This window comes from Pipistrellus hanaki, assembly GCF_964339955.1.
Source record: "Pipistrellus hanaki genome assembly, chromosome: 3".
In the NCBI taxonomy this organism is placed as follows: Eukaryota; Metazoa; Chordata; class Mammalia; order Chiroptera; family Vespertilionidae; genus Pipistrellus; species Pipistrellus hanaki.
The window spans coordinates 25,156,806-25,177,080 of NC_140505.1; the positions used below are offsets into that span (position 1 = coordinate 25,156,806).

General features: G+C 56.4%; 1 protein-coding gene across 1 annotated transcript in view; it reads left to right on the forward strand.

Moving 5' to 3' along the window:
• The window catches only part of RASA3 (RAS p21 protein activator 3), a 118,497-nt gene extending 100,128 nt beyond the window's left edge, over positions 1-18,369 (forward strand). Inside the window, exons 13-24 of the mRNA XM_084879822.1 lie at positions 147-221; positions 1,118-1,241; positions 2,518-2,624; positions 3,509-3,586; positions 4,762-4,839; positions 6,083-6,156; positions 6,968-7,074; positions 7,655-7,737; positions 11,054-11,262; positions 12,614-12,717; positions 15,163-15,346; positions 16,874-18,369. Of these exons, the coding sequence (XP_084735948.1) occupies positions 147-221; positions 1,118-1,241; positions 2,518-2,624; positions 3,509-3,586; positions 4,762-4,839; positions 6,083-6,156; positions 6,968-7,074; positions 7,655-7,737; positions 11,054-11,262; positions 12,614-12,717; positions 15,163-15,346; positions 16,874-16,949 (1,299 nt within the window). The 3' untranslated portion in view covers positions 16,950-18,369. The remainder of the gene's footprint in view (positions 1-146; positions 222-1,117; positions 1,242-2,517; positions 2,625-3,508; positions 3,587-4,761; positions 4,840-6,082; positions 6,157-6,967; positions 7,075-7,654; positions 7,738-11,053; positions 11,263-12,613; positions 12,718-15,162; positions 15,347-16,873) is intronic.
• The last annotated feature ends 1,906 nt before the right edge of the window (positions 18,370-20,275 follow it).

Below are 20,275 nucleotides of genomic sequence, written 5' to 3' on the forward strand. Positions count from 1 at the left end.
CCCCGGGCCGGTGTGAGGCTCACCGTGGGCATCTGTGCTCTGCACAGGCTCATGGCATCCGTCTCTGAGCTGATACTGCTGACCCCCACCTCCCTGAGCTCCTGGGGTCTGTTTCACTCACTCCTGGTCACAAATGCTCTTTCCAGATATGCCAGAGCCACAAGCCTTGCGAAATCGACCCCGTGAAGCTGAAAGATGGTGAAAACCTTGAAAACAACATGGTAAGGGGCTCTGGCTTGTTCACCAACACTTCCCAGAGCCAGTCGCCTGTCTTGAGGATGTTGGGCGCGTGGCCACCTCGGACACTCCCTGTCGGGTAGGGCAGGGCATGCTTTGCAAGGGCACACACTGGAGCCTGAGGGCAGATGCTGACTTCACCTGCTGTGAGGTGACCAGTCCTGGGCGACACTGTTGGCCACTGTCTTGAGTTCCTTCCTGCCAAGGAGCACCACTCTGTGGCCTCTCACTCAGCTCCTTCTCCTCCTCTTCCTGGGATAGCCAGCAGCCCGCCCCCTGCACCCCCGCATGGGGTGGCCTCACCAGCCTCAGTCTCCCCAGCCCTCAACAAACACAGGTCCCAAGCCTACCACCCCAGTTCCCAGAGCTGTTTCTTAAAACAGCAAAACTCCCTAATTTTGACATTTCACCCTAAATGCTTTAGTCTTTTATGATTTCTTCATCCAGATCAGGCCATGTCTTTGTCGTGCCTTTAAAAAATGAGAGACAGGGTTCTCGCCTTCGGAAATTTACACTTCAGTGAATTTGACTCCGTGTTTAATTAATGAGGTCAGGCCGGAGGAGGGGACGCAGTGTGGCTTTCCCCACACCCCAGAACCCCTATTATCTGCACTATATTATTATAACTAGTCAGTAAGTAGTTTAAGAGGGTTTTTTTTTAAAAAAAAAAACACAAACAAACAAACAAAAAAACAACCATGATGAGAATTGCATCTTTTGCTGCCACAGCTCCCCGGGGCTGCTCTGGGCTGGTCCCCGACCTCTGGACACGCTCCCTCCCCATGTGGTTGAGGGGCTCCATGCAGCCTGGGAAAGAGCTGGGTTCACATGAGCACTTGTGTGAACTTGGGGTGTCCCCCCCACACACCTCTCATTGCAGGAGAACCTGCGGCAGTACGTCGACCGCATCTTCAACGTCATCACCAAGTCGGGGGTGAGCTGCCCGACCGTCATGTGTGACATTTTCTTTTCCCTCCGAGAGGCGGCCGCCAAGCGCTTCCAGGGTGAGTGCTCTGGAGCCGCTAAGCCAACCCTCCCTACGGGGCTCCCTTCCTCTGTGCCAGACGCCTCAAAGCACAGGAGGGGCGCTGCAGAGCCCCATAAAGAGGGTCCTATCAGAGCGGCTGGGCCAGCTCAGATGTCAGCACGCATCCCTTCCCAGTGTGTCTGCGGGCAGAGCTCCTGGTCCCCCCGCCCCTGTCCCTGGGTGAGCTGGGCTCCGGCCCCACCCCAGGCAGTAGACCCGAGTTTCGTCCACTGGTTTATTTTGCCCAGTGGGACATTGTCTACTTGCCTGGGACTGGTTTATGCAGCCAGAAAGCCGCCAGTCCAGGTCCTCGGTCAGTTTCTTAATTCAGTCCACCGTGTCGCCACCTAACTCTAAGAAAGACAGGATGAGCCCTTTGGGGAATTGGGCCTGGAAGGACCCCAGGGATGAGCCCCCTCTTTTTAATCATGCTGATTCCTGGGGGAGGCACCCAGAGTTACCGTAGCATCCAGCCCTGTGGGAGGGGTCACGTTAACCGAGGACCTGGGTGCAGGGCACTCGCCAGCTCAGACCAGTCTTAGGAGGCTGAGGGCGGTACCTGGCCCCGGCCTGGTCCCATGAGCACCATCCCTAACTCACTTCATCCATCCCTGGGAATCTGTGAGTCAGCCCAGGCATGACCTGTTGCCTTGGGGACCACTGAAACCTCAGCCTCCACTCCCCCAGAGCAGTCCCTGTGCCCAGACAGAAGGTCCCTCGGTGAACCCAGTCCCTTCCCTCCGCCTGCTGGGGCAGCTCAGCTTCCATAGCCGAGCCCGGCCAACACCTCCTGCTCTCAGAGCTCAGGCTCCTTCTCGGGCCAAAAAGCATCCTGTGTCGGGGACGGGCAGTTACCAGGCACACCAAGCCTCTGGTCCTCTTTGGGACAGGATGGAAAGAAGTAAATAAATAATGAATAGACCATATCCTACCATTCCCGATGTGAGTAACCCACCAATAATGAGCCGTCTCCCTGTAAGGCCACTAGGGCCTGGTGAGCGGGTCCTGTCTTACAGCCCAACTGCCAGACGGTGTTATTAATAACAGGGAGTTGGGGGAGAGAAAGAGAGGGAGAGACAGAGATAGAGAGGGAGAGAGACAGGGGAGAAGAGAGGCAGTAGGTCCAGGAGCCTTGGGGGGCTAGGGGGGGCAGGGTCTGGGTGGAGCAGGGGCTCTGGGTGCAGCCTGGCCCCGGTCCACTGCTGTGATCTGCAGAAAGCCCGCTGAGCTGGCTCTCTGTGTCCCGGCTACAGATGACCTGGACGTGAGGTACACGGCGGTGAGCAGCTTCATTTTCCTGAGGTTCTTTGCGCCTGCCATCCTGTCCCCCAACCTCTTCCAGCTCACGCCTCACCACACAGTAAGTGAACAGAAGCCCTGCACGCTGGGACCCAGCCCTCCCGCACCAGCAGGCGCCGGTGGGCCCGGGCCAGACGCTTGGCCAGGCCTGGGGAGGTGGGAGAGACCACGGTCCCATGGCAGAGGGGTTGTGAACATGTCACATGCCCTTGCCTCCTTCATCTACAAGGACTTTAGTTGTGTCCTAAGTTGTGTCGGTTAAAGCATAGATGCTGTGACCAGGTTTTAGCTACTGACTGCTGTTACACTCCCCTCTCCCCATGGGAAAAACTGAGTATTTGTCATCTTGTGTCTATTCAGCCATTTATTCAATCCAGCACCAGACATTAATTGAGCACCCGTATGTGCCAGGCTCTGGGCTCTCACGGAGCTGGTGTTAGTGATGCATCAGCAAAGAAAGTGCCAGGCGTGGGCAGTGTTTGGTGGAAAGTCCATGGTGATGGGCCCCTTCCTGGTTTCGTTGCTTCTAAGTTAAACTTACAAACCACGGGAAGGTAAGAGAGTGACCTGGGAACCACAGAACTGGGCATGGTAACCGCACAGGGACGCTGCTGAGTTCAAGATGCTCCCGACTCAGGGTGCCGTAGGGTCCAGAGCGCTGATGTCCAGCAGCTCTTTCGCACATGGCCACTGCAGAGCCATCATGCTTTGTGGAAGTGCCGGGGTCTGGGCCTGGGGAGCCTGCATTTTTAGCAGCTCCCAGACCACACACAGAGCAGAAGGGTCCAGGTGAACTTCCCCGTATCCAGTGTTGGTGTGTTTACTGTTCACTCACAGACAACGTGTAGCTTATAGGGATGTCACTCATTGTGCAATTCTGGGCTCAACCACAAACATTTCTGTAACACTGAAGCGAAACTCGCACTTCTCTCCCCCGTCTGGCAGGACCCACAGACGTCTAGGACGCTGACGCTTATCTCAAAGACTATTCAGACTCTTGGCAGCTTATCCAAGTCGAAGTCTGTAAGTGATGTCTTTTGATCATCTTTTTTTTTTTCTTTTTCTTTTTTTTTTCTTTTTTTTTTATAAACACAAAAGCGTGTGTGTTTAATGCATTTATAAGGATAAAGAACAACAGAACCAGCCAGGCATCTTCCCCCACCCCAGCTCAGGAGGTAGAATGCCAGCCCCTGGCCAAGCGCCTTCGCACTGCGGGGCTGTGAAACGTGGCTTTCTGAGGGGAAATCGGGACGGCAGGCGGTACGTTACTATCACCTGCGGGACGGCCAGCAGGCCCGCTCCTGTGTACGGGTTCCGAGACCGAGTCTCCTCAGCGCTGCTTTGGGGCCAAGGCTCGGCTCTCTCTGAATCAGAGCAAAGTAAAAGGTGCACCGATCGCTCCCCTCCATCCCCAGCCCCAGTTGCTGCTGGCTGGAAGTGTAGATAAATAGGCGCCTGCCGGTCAGGGTCTGCACATAACCCACCTCCTTTTCACAACCAGAAATAGCCACGCGACCTACCTCTGAGAGCAGTCCTAAGTGGGGCGGGGCATGGGAACAGGTGTTTGCAGGCCCCTTCTGAGCGACTGCACTTTGCCCCGACTCCCGTTCGTGCCCCTCGGTCACAGGCGAGGCTCCATCCCAGCGGCCATGCCTGGGTGCACTTCACAGACCTGGAACCCAGATGCCAGTGACCACACGTCATAGGGGATTGAGCCGTAGAGTTAGCTCTTAAAACGCCACTTAAGTGGAATTTGTCTCTTGGGAACGTTTTAACATGCATCTGTGACTTAAGGTCTGATTTAAGTACCTGGGCTAAACTTCTAGGGCAGCACCTACTCCCCCGACCCCCACCCCAGCGGTCCTAGCATCTTCCCTCCGTTTAGTTACCGCAACAGGCTTGCTGCAGTCTGTGCCTCTAGAGTAGGGGTGTCGAACTCAATCAGAGAAGGGGCCAAAATCTAAAATCCAGCCTAAATCGCGGGCCGAATGGTTTACTGAACAGTCATAAACTGACAATGTCATAAACTGACAGCGGAGTGCAGTGATGACAGCGCGGTGCAGGCCACATTGCAAGGCCTGGCGGGCTGGATTTGGCCCGCGGGCCTTGTGCTTGACACATGTGCTCTAGAGTCTTCAGAGCTGGGCCATGAGCCAGGAGACCTGCAGGCCTTTGTTAAGCGACCTGCTTCCTTTCAGGCCAGCTTTAAGGAATCCTACATGGCTGCCTTTTACGAATTCTTCAATGAGCAGAAATACGCTGATGCTGTAAAAAACGTAAGTACCAACGTCCATTAACATAGACTTACCCCACCCCGATTCTATATTGTTTCTAATTAAACAACATATTGCTCTTTTTATTTTTATTTATTTTTTTAAAATATATTTTATTGATTTTTCACAGAGAGGAAGAGAGAGGGATAGAGAGTTAGAAACGTCGATGAGAGAGAATCATCGACCAGCTGCCTCTTGCACACCCCCTACTGGGGATGTGCCCGCAACCAAGGTACATGCCCTTGACCGGAATAGAACCCAGGACCTTTTAGTCCGCAGGCCGACGCTCTATCCACTGAGCCAAACCGGTGCCGGCCATATTTCTCTTTTTAAAAAATTGAGTTTAAATTTGCATAACCTAGAAGCGACCATTCGCGTTTGAAATGTTTCGGACGGTTTGGTCCATTCGCGGTCTCGTGTGCCCATCCTCAGCGCAGGGCTGCCGTAAACGACTCCGACCCCCACCGCTCTCCTTTGGGACCTGATGTGTGGGGCCCTCGTCATCTTTACGCCTACATTCTGTCTCTAAGCGACTGAGCTTTATACCTTCCTAGACTCTCTCCTCCTCTTGGTCCATGGACTCCCGTGCCCTGCCAGGTCCCCGCCACCTGCTCCTGGTGCCTGCCAGTCACGGAGGCCCGGGACCCCAGGCCCAGAGTGAAGGGTAGCATGCTTGGGGGAAACTCTTCCAGATCCTAAGCAGTTAGACACATTTACTGCTCAGAAATCATAAGAACCATCACCCAGAAGGGAAGCGGGGGAGAGGAGCCCCGGGGATGGGAGGAATCCAGACAGGCCGTGGGACGGTGGAAGTGATCAGGGAGCCCCAGCCCGAGCCAAACCACAAGGGGATGAAGACGGCCAGGGAGGAGGGCCTGCAATGCTTCAGACTCCAGGAGAGAGTCTTCCCTGGTCACCTGTGACAAGGTGAGCCTTCCCTGGTCACCTGTGACAAGGCCGGTGGACCTCCAGGTGTTACCTGAAGTCCAGTGAGACCTTCCTGTGAGGGGCCGGTGGGAAGTCCAGGTGGGGGCTGAGAGCTCCTTAGTCACAGTGGAGACCAGCACGGTGTGCCCACGATTCTCCAAGAAGGGCCCGCTGCCCTGCACCTGCCCCCCAGGTTCTCCTCCCTCTCCTGCTGTCAGAAGGGGACACAAAGCCTCCGTGACATCACTTATACGTGAGAATGAATGTGTTCAGGCACGCCATTTCCCGTATGAATAACCCGGTTTCTTTCCCACTTCAGTTCTTAGATTTGATCTCCTCCTCCGGGAGAAGGGACCCCAAGAGCGTGGAGCAGCCCATCCTGCTCAAGGAAGGGTAAGGCTGGCGGAGGGAGGAATGCTGGGGGCCGGCGCTCCCCCTCTGCCTCGGCCGTGAAGTGGGGCAAATCTGCTCTCGGCGCTGGGGGTCCTTTTGGGGCCATTGTCTCCCCCTTTGAAACTCCCCAGCCCAGGGCAAGGTCTAAACGTGGTGTTTACTTTCATTTTGCCTGTTCTCCACTGAATGTGCAGCGGAGAAATGCCCGTCCTGGGAGGAGAGGGGAATGAGGAGAGGCTGAATGACCCCGGACTAGTCAGGGATTCATGCACACCTGGCTCATGCACACCCGAGTTCCAGGCCTTACCCGCCCCTCCCAAGCCCCTCATTCCTGAAGCCTCTGTGGGGAGACGAAAGTATCGCACCTAAGCAGATGCCGCTCCCCCACCCCCACTCCTGCGGCTTTGCTCCCCGGAGCACACCTTCCTGCCTCCGAGGCTGCCACCAGCCCCCGCTCTCTGGAAGCTCCTGCCAGTATTTCAGTGTGCGAGGTGGGGAGGGGTGGCCGCTTCGCTGGAGGGCCAAGGAGCCCAGAGCCCTCACCAACTTGTAATTTACAGTTATCACCAGCAGGGGGCGCTAAACTTCTCTAAAGTAGAGACCCTGGCCTTTTGATTTTTTCAATCTATCACTTGAAAATACGTTTAGAAGATACTGAAAGCCCGCAGTCTGCATCGGGTATCTCAGATACGAAGGCGGCGAGTTATGTTGATATTGCTGACGTGATGTTGGGCTACAGGACGGGGAGGGCCATGTGGAGCCTGACCCAGACCCCAGGACTTGCCCCCACCCACCGTCCTGTTCACAACAGGTTCATGATTAAGAGGGCGCAGGGACGGAAACGCTTCGGGATGAAGAATTTTAAGAAAAGGTGGTTCCGCTTGACAAATCACGAATTTACCTACCAGAAAAGCAAAGGTAACGAGAAAAACTCGCCTTTTCCTTCTTTTCACTTGCCTTTATTCCGAGGGACCAGGCCTTGTGTAAGTCCCACTTGGGGTTCCCCTCTGCTTTTCTGGGGCGAAACTGAAAGCAGAGAAAGTGTGTTCCCTAAGGTGAGCCGTTTCTGTAAAGAGGAGAGAGGGGCGATGCTCAGGGGGGTGGCCCGGTGGGGAGCGGGAGGGCGCAGGCGGGCACCATGCCACCAGGTTTAGAGTCAGGGTCTCACGGGTCTTACCCACTTTGGGCTGTGTTCTCCTGCATCTGAAATGGCTCTGATTTAGGTCATGGAATGGGTGAGAGAGTCATCTCTCCCCATAAAAACATGGGAACGTGGCCCCTGGAGACGGTCCTGGGTGTTGCTGGGAGCGAGGGCACGAGGCTCTGTTGTTCTGTGGACGCGGAGGACCCATTTCCAGGCCTCCTCTGACCCCTGCCCCCGGCCCCCTGTGCCTGTGGCCTGTCCGTTTCTTAGCCTGCTCCCCTAACGAGGGAGACCTCCCCCTCCTCACCCAGCACCACCTCTGGGCCTGTCGCTCATTAGCCCCTCCCGCCGCAGGAGACCAGCCCCTCTACAGCATTCCCATCGAGAACATCCTGGCCGTGGAGAAGCTGGAGGAGGAGTCCTTCAAGATGAAGAACGTGAGTGCAGCCTTTGTAGATGCTCTTCCAGGCACGCTCTCCTCTCCCACTCCCACCCGCCGCCCCTGCCTTTCCTCGCAAGGCCCTGCCTGGGTGTTTACAAGGCGCCGTGACTTTGCGCCTGACCTTGGAGCCCAGCAGCCTGGCCGGCCCTGCCTGTGGGCTGGGGCAGGAGAACCTGCAGGACAATGGCCTCCCTGGTGTCCCCAGGGTCCCAGGGGCCCTCTGTTAAAGGACACGCCAGGGGCAGGCTCTGGGACCGCGTGGAATTTCTTTGAAATGTCTTATTTTGATCTAGTTTGAATTTCCAGAAAAGTAGGACTAGAACAAAGACTTTCCATGTCCCCTCACCCAGAGTCACTGGGTTTGTCCCGTTTGCTGAGCATATTCCTTCATTCTCCCTCTTCCTCTCTCCATGTAGGATGTACATTTTTTTTTTTCCTGCACCATGGAAACACTTCCGCGTGTTTCCTAAACACAAGCACTTCCGCGAATTTCTGTCATCTCATACGGTAGCCAAGCCAGGATGCCTGAGCTGATGCACTAGCACCGCTAACCCACAGTCCGTATTTAAATTCCGCCAGCTGTCCCAGTAATGTTTTTTATAGCTGTTTTCCCCCCAGCCTGGCACACAGAGCAGAGCCACAGGATCCGTTATTTCTCTGGTGTCTCTGGAACATCCCTCAGTCCTTACCCCTGTTTCGTGGCCTTGGCATTTTTGAAGCATGCAGACCATTTTTGTGGACATCCCTCGGTTTGGGTGTGTCAGGTGGTCGCCGGGCATGGTCGGGCCATGGGTTCTGTCGGGAATCCTGGAGGCCCCGGTCGCTGGTGCGTCCTCTCAGGAGGCCCGGCTCGTGGGAGACACACTGGGCTGTCAGCGTCCTGTTTCTCCTCACATCCCCCCGCTCCACGATGGCTCTGTCATTCCCTCGCTACTTCTCATTGGCTCTCTACCGTGCACAGCTCTTCCTTCTCCCCCAAGGAGGCTGGCTTTTGTTAGTTGGGACTGTGAGGACTCTCAGGACCCCATTTTATTCAGGGGCTGGGGTCCCGTTGCCCTGGAAGGAGGGGCTCCTTGCTCAGCAGCCCAGCCCATTGCTTGCTGCCTCTGCATCCAGCGGCATTTCCTCACTCAGCCGGCTCTGCGACAGATGCCAGGCTCACGGGCACTGCCAGGCCCTGCTCCCGGAGCTGCCAGGGAGCTGACCCTCCTCCTCCCTCTCCTGTGTCTGCCTGCCTCGCTCATTGGCAGAGCTTAATGCTCCGGTATTCAGTAGGTACCTGAGGCCGCACTGGGTCTGTGGGGAACATGGGGGTCTGTTTTGCCTGGGCCAGGGCTGAGTAGTTACACCCTGCATAATCTGGATGCTCAGACAGCAGCTCCTGCTCTCCCTGCTCTGTTTTCTTTATTTTATTTTTTAAAATCCTCACCAGAGGATATGTTTTATTGATTTTAGAGAGGAAGAAGGGAGAGGGAGAGAGAGAGAAACATCGATCTGAGAGAGAAACATAGATCGGTTTCCTCCCAACCAGGGATCGAACCTGAAACCTGGGTATGTAAACCGACTAGGAATCGAACCCGTGACCTCTCAGTGTTGGGACAATGCTCCAACCAAATGAACCACACCGGCCAGGGCCTGCCCTGTTCCTGGTGCTTCCCCAGGCTATTTGAGGCCGCTCATTGGCGAGCAGATGGCCACCGGGCAGACATGGGTTTTCTCCGGACCTGCGGGATGCTCACACTAGTGCGCCTGCTCCAGGAGCTAGAAGGGCCGCCTCCTCTGCAGGCAGCTCCCTGTCTGTGCCTCGCCCTCTCCGAAATGGGGGCTGGGAGCACCGCCCGCAGCCAGAGGTGTTCCCAGACATCCACAGCAGACACGGGCCTGGAAACGTCCCGGAACAGCTGGGAGCTGTTTCGTTCGTCAGGCCCTGCATTTAGGTTTAGAATAACTCCCTCACTTTAGCACTGTTTACTCACTAGCCTGCTTTTTCCTGTTGCCTTCCTCACGGCCAGCTTCCCAGGGTGCAGACTCCTAGGCTCAGGTCCCGTTCCATTGGAGAGATGTTTTTGAAGGTTTGCCATGTTCCGAGCCCTGTTGCAGGGGCCAGTCCGTGAGGACAGTCAGGACAAAATCACTCCTTCTAGTGGCCGTCCTTCCACTGGGGACTGGAGCCGTACACAAATGCCAGCGTCTGAGGCCTGGGCAGCGGTACCTGTGTGCCAGGCAGGACGGGGGACCTGGTCTCTGGCAGGGAGCCTGACTATTCACTCAGGAACGTGGACTCACAAAGCCCTTTCCCAGATCCACCGACTCCTGTTCCTCCTCCCGGCGCTCACCACCAGCCCTTGGGAAAGGCCACTGTCCCCTTCTGTGGCATCCTGACTCCCGGCCTTCCCTCTCGCCCTCCGACAAGTCAGTGTGAGAGCCTGCTCACCTCCCCATAGCCCCCTCCTGTGCAGCTGGCCTGCTCCTGCGGGAGCGCCCGGCCCTGCCTGACGCTCAGGACCTTGCACCTATTGTCTCTGCTGCCCCAGGACCTGTGCACCTGCTGTCCCTGCAGCCCCAGACACTGTCCATCCCTGCCTTCCCCACTCAGTTTAACTAACTCCTAACCGTGCTGCTCTCCTCTGGAGGAGTGTTTATTCTGAGCATTTACACTGACCTGCCCATTGGGCTGCCCTCACTCTGCCCCGCACTTTGTGTTCATTTTATCCTGCTGGCTGGAAGCTCATGAGGGCGGAGGTTCTCTGCCCTCACTGTGTCCCCAGGACCGAGGACAGTTTGTTGAGTGAATAATGAATAGGAAAGGAGGGGAGGCTCTGAGAAGCCTCCGGGAGGAGGCAGCACCTGCCTGAATGAGGAAGAGGAGTCCCCAGGGTGGCCAGTGGGCGAGCGAGAGGCCTTTCGGATGGAGGCAGAGCTGTGGTGAGGACGGGAGGGTGGGCAGCATGCGCTCTGAGGTGCCTTGCAGGGAACCCCAGCCCAGCTTACAAACTAAGGGGACCTAAGGAAACCAGTCCTTCTGTGTAAAGGCACCAGTCAGCTCTAGGAGGCCCCATGGGTGAGGCACGTGGTGCTACTCTCGCCTTTCCAATGGAGACCCCCGACGCCCCAGGCTGACCGTGACCCCTGCTGCGCCTGCCTCCCCCAGGCGGCAGCTCCAGCTCTGTTTTCAAGTTCAAGGGCAGCATTTGTCTGTCTCTGGGTCAGGTTCAGATCCTCTCACTGCAGCCCCTGGGTGTGTAGGCATCAACGATAATGACCCCTGGTCCTTGCTGGGCAGCCCCCGAGCCCACTCTCCATCTCCCCAGATGTTCCAGGTCATCCAGCCAGAGCGGGCGCTGTACATCCAGGCCAACAACTGCGTGGAGGCCAAGGCCTGGATCGACATCCTCACCAAAGTGAGCCAGTGCAACCAGAAGCGCCTCACCGTCTACCACCCCTCCGCCTACCTCAACGGCCACTGGCTGTGCTGCAGGGCCTCCTCGGACACGGCCCCCGGCTGCTCCCCGTGCACCGGGTAGGTCTGCGGGGTTCCAGCCCCGAGCCACCCGAGGTAGCCCAGCATAGTTACCGGGGTTATGCGCCCTACACGGAAGTTTCCTCAAGGGGTCAAGTCGGGGCTAAGATGCAGGCCCCACCCACTCAGCCAACTGCACACCCGCAGGCTGAGCCTCCCAGGCTGCTCTCTAGTCATCCAGAGCCTCCACCGAGGGAGCCCTTGCAGACTGCGTAGACTGGCAGAAGCTCCGGGCCTGCCTGGGTTCTCCTGCCCCCGCCGGGGGTGCGTGCCCTCCTTGCAGAGCGGGTGGCAATGAGGAGGGGGCTCCAGGCAGAGAGAAGACCCCTTTTCTGCCTGTTTCTTCTAAGTCACTGCAAGCGTTCTGCCCTATAGATGCACCCTCTTCGATTTCTCCAGTCGACCCTCCCCACCTTTGGGAACCGAGACAGCCCCTCGTTTCCGGCCCCTCTGTTAGGTGGGCCCCCTGACGGTCATGAGAGGCTCCTCTCTGCGGTCCCGGAGGGAGGCCTGGTGGCTCACACATGGCCAGTCCCGGTGCCCCATGTGACTTGTGAGGAAAGTGACAGCTGCTGATTGCTGTGGTTGTGGATGTGGTGCATGCCCCAACGCTCTCAGAGGCGGAAACAGGAAATGCGGCTTCCCAGGCAAAGGAGCTGAGGCTCAGGATAAGGGATAAGTCCCTACTGCCCAGGAGTCTGCGCCCCGGCCCACACCCAGTCTCCCCAGAGAGGCTGGGTGCTGTGTCTGGGAGGGGCCGCTGCTGTACCCTCAGGCAGGAGCAGGAGCAGGAGCACAGGAGCCTCGGGAAGGGGAGGGACCCACTTGTCCCTACCCGGGGCAGCCCACCGACCCTTCCGGGCACTCGGCCCAAGTGCATGTTTTCATCCTGGGTCATTTCACAGCAAAAGAAGTCTGCCTTGTCTGTTTGCTGTCCTGGCAGAGGGTCACCGCTCAGTGCCGGTGAATTATTTCACAAACCACACACAGAGGCCCATCGGGGATAAGTTCAGAGTTGGGTCATTCTGTTGTCTTCAGTAGTTTTTTAAAAAGTCAATGCCATGGCCGAAACCGGTTTGGCTCAATGGATAGAGCGTCGGCCTGTGGACTAAAAGGTCCCGGGTTCGATTCCGATCAAAGGCATGTACCTTGGTTGTGGGCACATCCCCAGAAGGGGGTGTGCAAGAGGCAGCTGATCGATGATTCTCTCTCATCGATGTTTCTAACTCTCTATCCCTCTCTCTTCCTCTCTGTAAAAAAATCAATAAAATATATATATATATATATATATAAAAAAGTTAATACCATGATTAACAGCACTGTGCTTTCTGTCCTCACTGTGTCCGAGCAGCGGCCTCCCCGCAAACATCCAGCTGGACATCGACGGGGACCGAGAGACGGAGCGCATCTACTCCCTGTTCAACTTGTACATGAGCAAACTGGAGAAGATGCAAGGTGAGGACGGGGCCAGCCTCTCACCCCGAGCACAGCAGCGCGGGGGACGCCTGGCCCTGGGACACGTGGACCCTTCCGCAGAGTGACTCAGGAGGTGCAGGCAGACCTCGTCTTGTTGCGCTTCACTGTATTGTGATTCCCAGGGACTGTGTTTTCATCAACATCAGGGAAGGCCCTCCACCAGCAGAAAAAAATCACCCCTTGCTGAAGGCACACATGACAGCGTGTTTTAGTTATAAAATAATTTCAATTAAGGTTTATACATTGGTTTTTCTAGACATACGCTGTTGTGCACGCAGTGGGCCACAGTGTAGTGAAACCACCTTTGTGGGAAACCAGGAAATGAGCGTGACTTCATTGCAATATTCGCTTTATGGGGGTGGTCTGGAGCCGGACCCGTAGTCTCTCCCAGATGTGCCTGTGAGCCCCTCTGAGCGCATGTGGTGCCACCGTTGGCACCGTCTGCAGGTTAGGCATCTAGGGAGACAGGTCAGTGCCCGGGGCCATCGGTGGCAGCACCTGTCCCGTTGTTGTCGGGAGCTGTGTCCTGTTCCAGGCTGCTTGGTGAAAGTGTGTCAGTTGCTTCACTGAAACCAACATGCACCCACGCTCGGCATTTCCCTAAGCCTTGGTTTTATAAACCCTCTTAAAGAGGAAGTACTGTGCTTACCATGATCTGTTCTAGTTAATGTTGGTTTTATTTCCCCCTTCCTGAGCTTAGCTCATAATCTATTCACTAATCCATTCAAGAATTTTGCATCTGATAGGTGTGTGGCTTACGGCTCCTCTTTCTTTGTGGTCTCGGCAGTTAAACCCCTCCACCCCTCTTAGTGCTGGATGTCCTCGGGGCCTGGCCTCTCCCAGGTTCCTCCCAGCACGCCACAGACCACGCTCCGTGGTGCCAGGGAGGGAGTTCTCCCCAGACTTAGAGGCTTCGATTCAGAGCCAGCTTTGGCATCTGCTCTGAGACACAGTGGGCAAGTCCCTCACCAGGCAGGCCCTGACTTCCTCTCCTAGGAAATGGGGCAGCACCGCCACCAGCCTATTGTCTTAATTCGAGGACTGAGTGGAACGAATTCCGAGGAGCAGTGAGCACAGCACCCGGGGCTGCGGAGGGCTGGGGCTCGGTGCCCTTCTCCCTGTCCCCATCGCCCATCCTGCTGGCCTTTGGTGACTCTCCTCCGCATCTAAGCCGCAGACCCCTGTCCTGGCAGTGAGGACTGCCTTTTGTTTCTGATCTTTAACAAGCTTCACAGACGTTTGCTAATTCAGTTCCTAGCTCTCTTGACCTGTCCATGTGGCAGTGGGTCCTTTGCACCTATCCCTCCCTCTGCCCGTACGACAGCGGCCACCACAGCTCACACTCCCACTGCCCCGGGCTCAGGAGACTCGGGGGCAAAACTGAGGCTCTGGCGCTTACGTAACTTGCCCAAAGCCACGCGGAGACCAAGCAGTGGCTGGGTCGGGGGAGGACACACAGGCCGTGTGGCTGCAGACCTGACCTGCTTCACTTACAAGGAAGGCGCCGAGCTCACACTGGAGCTCGGGGCCCTGGGCTCCTCCTCTCCCCTCTGCTGTCCCTCCCATGTAGAGCCCCTTATCTCTCTTGTGTCACATCCCCCTTTTTCTTGAAATTTTACTCCTTTTCCATTTTCCTTTGCTCAGACTCGCGATTTTTCAATTAGAATCCAGAGGTTTCCCCCGAGCAGAAGCAGACTTCACTGTCTGGGCCCCAGAGCTTTCTGTGATAATGGACAGAGTACGAAGAGGCGCGGGGCCCTCCCGACGCTGGCTCCCGGGCCAGGCCCCCTGCAGAGCACACGTCGTCCCACCCGGTCTCTCTGCGGCCCTGGAGCGCTGGGCCCAGCGTAGCTGTGGGACAGACAGGAGGGGCTGGGACCCGTGCTAGGGGACAGGAGTGGGGCTGCTCCAGGTCAGGTACCTGGATGCCTCCTGGGGATCCCTGAAGGCTGCGGGCAGCATGGTCTTCAGCGGGAGTGAGGTGTCCAAGGAGAAAGCTGCCTGCTGAGCAGTGGGGTGGTGGAGGTCTGAGGAAGCCGCCCACACAGACGGGCCGAGAGGGGGCGTCCTCAAGCTCATCTCCCCAGCCTGTCCGATCCCACAGGCCCTCCAGCCAGCCTGGTCTGGTGTCCAAGAGCAGACAGATGTCTGCTGTTCCTGGCTTGATGAGCCCGTGGGGCATGGATGGACACAGGTCACCCAGGATCAGGGCTGTCAGAGGGGCTGGGGCCCTGGCGTGGGGGCATTGGACCATCAGAGGCTCGGTCCCCGGGCCCCGGCTTTCTGGCCCAGCACCCAGCATCGGCCAGGCTGGCAGGAACAGCTGCCGTGTCTGGGCATTTGCCTGTGAACGGTCAGCCTTTGCCTGAGGAGCCCGGGGTGCTTCCCCGAGCACTGACCTCCGCCCTGTCCCCAACGCTGCAGAGGCCTGCGGGAGCAGATCTGTGTACGACGGCCCGGAGCAGGAGGAGTACCTGACCTTCATCATCGACGACCCCCAGGAGACCTACAAGACCCTGAAGCAGGTCATCGCCAGGGTCGGGGCCCTGGAGCAGGAGCACGCGCAGTACAAAAGGGACAAGTTCAAGAAGACCAAGTATGGGAGCCAGTGAGTACGGGGAGTCCCGGCAATGGTGGGGCCCGGGGGAGGGACAGCAGGGAGCTCCAGCGGGGGAGAGGGGGGGTGCTGCCTGCCCAGAGCCACCCGTGTGCAGCGGGGACTGTGCCGGCTTCCCAGCTCTTTCAGGGCAGGGCTCACCTCTCCTCCGGGCCCTCTGGGCAGCGTCCTGGGAGCAGCGCTCCCTCCCGTCTTCCCTCCTGCCTTCCCAACTCATTCACTTTCACCACTAGGCTTTCCTGGGCCAGCAAACCGGCCCTTTCCCCCTCTCTCTTGAAGCCAAGCTCTGGTGGACTAGCTCCCATCTTGTCTTGTCCCTCTCTCTCTTCCTTTCTCCCACCACTCCCCTCTCTCTTCCTACTTCCCTTCCTCCCTCCTTTCCTGGTGGGGAGGGGGGATTTGCTCTGGGAAGGGGAGTAAAGGGTTCTGCAAGGGGCAAGCCTCCTTGGACCAGTTGCTCACAAGAGCCCGGCACCCAGCGAGCACCTCCCTCCCAGGGTGGCTGATTCTTCTTTGCTCCCAGAGGAGTCATCCCGGCCCCGTGGACATTCAGAGCATACCCCAGATTCCCTTCACACCCGCTGTCAGAGAGCCGCGTGGACCACGTGGTTAAGCCGAGGTTGAAAACGGCCTGGAGCGCACCCTACGTCCTGTGGCAGCAGCTGTGCCAGTGCTCGGGCAGCTCAGGCCCGAGCGCCTGCGATCTGGGGCCAGGCATTCAGCAGACAGCACCGTGCCCCCGTGGAGCACAGGGTTCCCACACACGTGTGGGCGCATGGCACACGCTCTGTGCACACGGTCATGTGTGCGCACGAGACCTACACACTGACGGGTCACAGTGGGTGCCTCCACAGGCGGCTTTGGGCTAAGTCTTCTTTTGCTTGTCTATATTTTTCATATTAATTACAAAGAATACACATTACATATATAAATAGGGAAAAAAAAGTCTTATTTTATTTTATTTTTTAATCCTCATCCGAGGATGTTTTCCCATTGATTTTTAGAGAGAGCTGGAAGAGAGGGAAAGACAGAAAGAAAAATTGGTGTGAGAGAAACACATCAATTGGTTGCCTCCTACATGTGCCCCGACCAGGGCCCAGGAAGGGGAGGAGCCTGCAACTGAGGTACCTACCTGCTTTTGACCAGAATCAAACCCGAGACCCTTCGGTCTGCAGGCCGACGCTCTATCCAATGAGCCAAACCAGCTAGGGCTAGAAAAGAGACTTAAAAAAAAAAAAAAAAAAAAACCCACTATATTTTATTGATTTTTCAAAGAGAGGAAGAGAGTTAGAAACATCGATTGAGAGAGAAACATCAATCAGCTGCCTCTTGCCCAACCTCTACTGGGATGTGCCCTCAACCAAGGTACCTGCCCTTGACCAGAATCGAACCTGGGACCTTTCATCCACTGAGCCAAACCGGTCCTGGCAAGAAAAGAGATTCTTAAACAGTGCAGATGAGCACGGGCAACGGAGGGCCGTGCCTCATGTTCTCCTCTCCCCCATCTCCCCTTCGCAGGGAACACCCCATCGGAGATAAGAGTTTTCAAAGCTACATCCGGCAGCAGTCCGAGGTCTCCACCCATTCCATTTAAAGCCTGGAGCTCGTCCTGCCCCAGGAGGGCGCTGTGAGCTGCACCAGGAACCCCACCGTCTTTGCCAAGGAGGGAGGCCACAGACAAGAAGGAAGAGGGAGGAAGTCAAGGGATCCACACACTCCTTGCTCGCGTAGAGGACAAGCGCCAAGCTCACCGGACCCCCGAGCCTCTCCGGGACTATTGCCGCGGTCGCCACGCACTTCATTCACGCTGCTGGGCAGGTGCTCTGAGCTGGCCTTTCTGGACCGGGTGCGGGATGCCTTGTGCCTGCAGGAGCACTGCCGCTCCCTGCACTGCTGCCTGGCCGGCCTCTGCGGTGCCTGCCTGGAGCCCGCCTCCCGCAGCCGGAGGTTCAAGCATTATTCTTCTCCTGTGAGCCTGCTGTCCCAGGGCCGCGGCAGGCGGCTCCTGGTTTCAGCTTTCGATGTTGGCGATGCCCCCGGCTAGAGGGTCAGTTTTGTGGCCAGGATGTGCAGAACTGCACGGAGATCCCAATTTGAGGATGCTCTTGATATTTTGGGGATACAGGGTTCTTCTGCAGAGAGTTCCTGGGGGGAGGGGCTCCAGACTTCTCTCCTGGAGGTCATAGTCCCTCTCTGCTGTCTGCTGAGACAGCTGAGACAGCCCACAGCCCACAGCCTGCAGACGCCCCCGGGCTGCTGAGCAGCGGAGCTGTGTCTGCCAGGCCCCACCTCAAGCACCAGTTGTGTTGTTGTGCTGTCCGTGGGGCTTAAACGTAGAAGTTTGGGGAATATTTAAAAAAAAAAATAGAAACATGCGTTATTTTCAAACTGATTTTCTTAACGTTTTTAATTCGCTCTTTGATATGAAATAACCCGGATCATCCAAACCTGGACTCATTGGAGGGGAGGGTGCCACAGCAAAGCCAAGAAGGGAATGGGAAGCTAGTTACAGGTCCTCCACAGGAAGCCCAGCAAGGGGAGAAATCCTGAACTTGAGATGGGAGGCACTGGTCTGTGCAGACGCCCCCTGGGCCCCGGGGGTGGTATCGCAGGGTGTTTCTGAGAAGCCAGTAGAAACAGCAGTGGGGTCAGCTTTCCATTGGCGGGTGTGGGGTTGGAAGCCAGGGAGCTGCTTGCTGACTTTTCCCAGACAGTCCTCACAGCTGCAGGCGGCGGCTTTGGAAAGCACTGTTCAAACACACAGGACCACGTGCCCTCATGCCATCTCCGTTCCGTTTGTAAGTTCTGTCCTTCAAGCTCCATCTGATGCCAGATAAGAACACAACTTGTCCCAAAAAAAGGGGGGGGGGGAGAAAAACCTTGCAAAAAAGCAAACTTTGGCTGCACCAAACTGCGATTTTTAACATGGATTTGTAACTGAATGTTTCCGTTTATAAGATACTAATGATTTGTGAAGTATTTTACCTTCCAATTAAAACAGACCTTTTATTCTTGCTGAGGACTGGCTTGGTTTCCCAGGAGTGCCCCCGGTAACTGCACATGTGGGAGAGGCGGGGAGGAGTGGGCAGGTGAGGTCCAGGGTGGGGCTTCAGATGAGCTGGGAGCCATGATGCTCTAGGATGGAAAGGTATGGGGCTGGTACTCTGAGGGCCGTCGAAAGGTGTCCCGCTAGGACCCTTCAGTGTGGATGGAGGAGGTGTTTCTCTCTGACACCTAGCTGCTGCCAGCTCCAGGACCAGCCAAACCGCCTCCCGGGAGAGGAGCAGCAGGAGGCTCCACGCCTCCCATGCCACCGAGCAGAGGTGGTGTCCCTCCTGGAGTGGGGGAAGGAGGAGCTGGATGCATGACGGGGCCTCTCGGATGCCACCCACCTCTGGGGAGAAGAATGCACATTCTCATTTCCTGACTCCTTTCTTTTCTCCATTTGGTTTTCATTCGATAGTTTTTTAAATTCCAGCCTGGGTCAGCTGTTCTGAGAAGAATCAGCTGGTTTCTGAAGGTGCTACAGCCGCGGGACTTAGGGTGACAGTGGGGGCAGGGACTTGGGGAGGGCCCTGCTGTTGCTGCTTTTTTCCAGCCCCCCTCCTGTCTGCTCTGGGCAAGGGCTGGTGGGGGCTGCAGGGCTGCCACGGGGGAGAGGGGGAGCGCCTGCCCAGGAGGTGAGAGATGGTGGACACTGGTCAGCCCAGACGTAAGCATCCAGCAGGACCACAGGGGAGTATCCAGGGGCCAGAGTGACTTCAGTTCCCTACAGGCCCAGGCCCAGCAGAGGGAGCCAGGAGGGCTAAGTTCTGCCCCACGGGAGGATGTGGAAGGGATGAAAGGGGGAACGCTGGGGGACGGGAACAGATGGCCCTCTCCCTGGACCCCAGTGGCAGGTCACAGTTGGCTCTGTTTTCACCTGTTCTTTCTCCAGAAAACCTGTTGCCTGAAGGCACGAGCTGTCCCTCGGCACCCACCGCCGTGACTCATCAGTGGCCTCCAAGGTCAGGTGCCACTGAGGAAGGTCTCGGGAAGGTGGGCACTATGTCTGCCCCTGCACCGGCGCTTGGCTTGGTGACCGAGGGCCCCCGTGAGCTAAGATACTATAATTTGTTGGAGGAGACAGCGAGCAGGTGGAATTAGGGAGCCACTTCCGCTTCATTCTGAATAGTCATGGCACCCCAAGTGCAATCGGCTGGTTGTCCCCAAGATCTTGGATGATTGGAGGAAGGAAAACCGTGTGCTCGGTTAGGGCAGTGGTCGGCAAACTCATTAGTCAACAGAGCTAAATATCAACAGTACAATGATTGAAATTTTTTTTGAGAGCCAAATTTTTTAAACTTAAACTTCTTCTAATGCCACTTCTTCAAAATAGACTCGACCATGCTGTGTTTTTTTGTGGAAGAGCCACACTCAAGGAGACAAAGAGCCGCATGTGGCACTTGAGCCGCAGTTTGCTGACCACGGGGTTAGGGTATCAGAAATGTTCTGCTAGGCTCTGTTACGGGCTCATTGTGTCCCCCCAAAAATCAAGTGGCCAAGCCCTGACCCCCAGTGCCTCAGACTTGTGACTGTATTTGGAGGTTGGGTCTTTAAAGAGGCAGTTCAAGTCTGGCTGGCATGGCTCAGTGGTTGAGTGTCATCCTAAAAACCAGGAGGTCATGGTGTGATTTCCAGCCAGGGCACATGCCCAGGTTATGGGCTCCATCCCTTGTGTGGTGTGTGCCAGAGACAACCGATCAATGATTCCCTCTCATCATTAATGTTTCTATCTCTCACCTTTCCCTTCCTCTGTGAAATCAATAAAAAATACATTTAAACATAAATAAAATTGGTTTTTGAATGAATGAATGAATGAATGAATGAGAGGCGTTAGGATTATGTGAAATCATTAGTGTGGCCCTAATGCAATGTGAC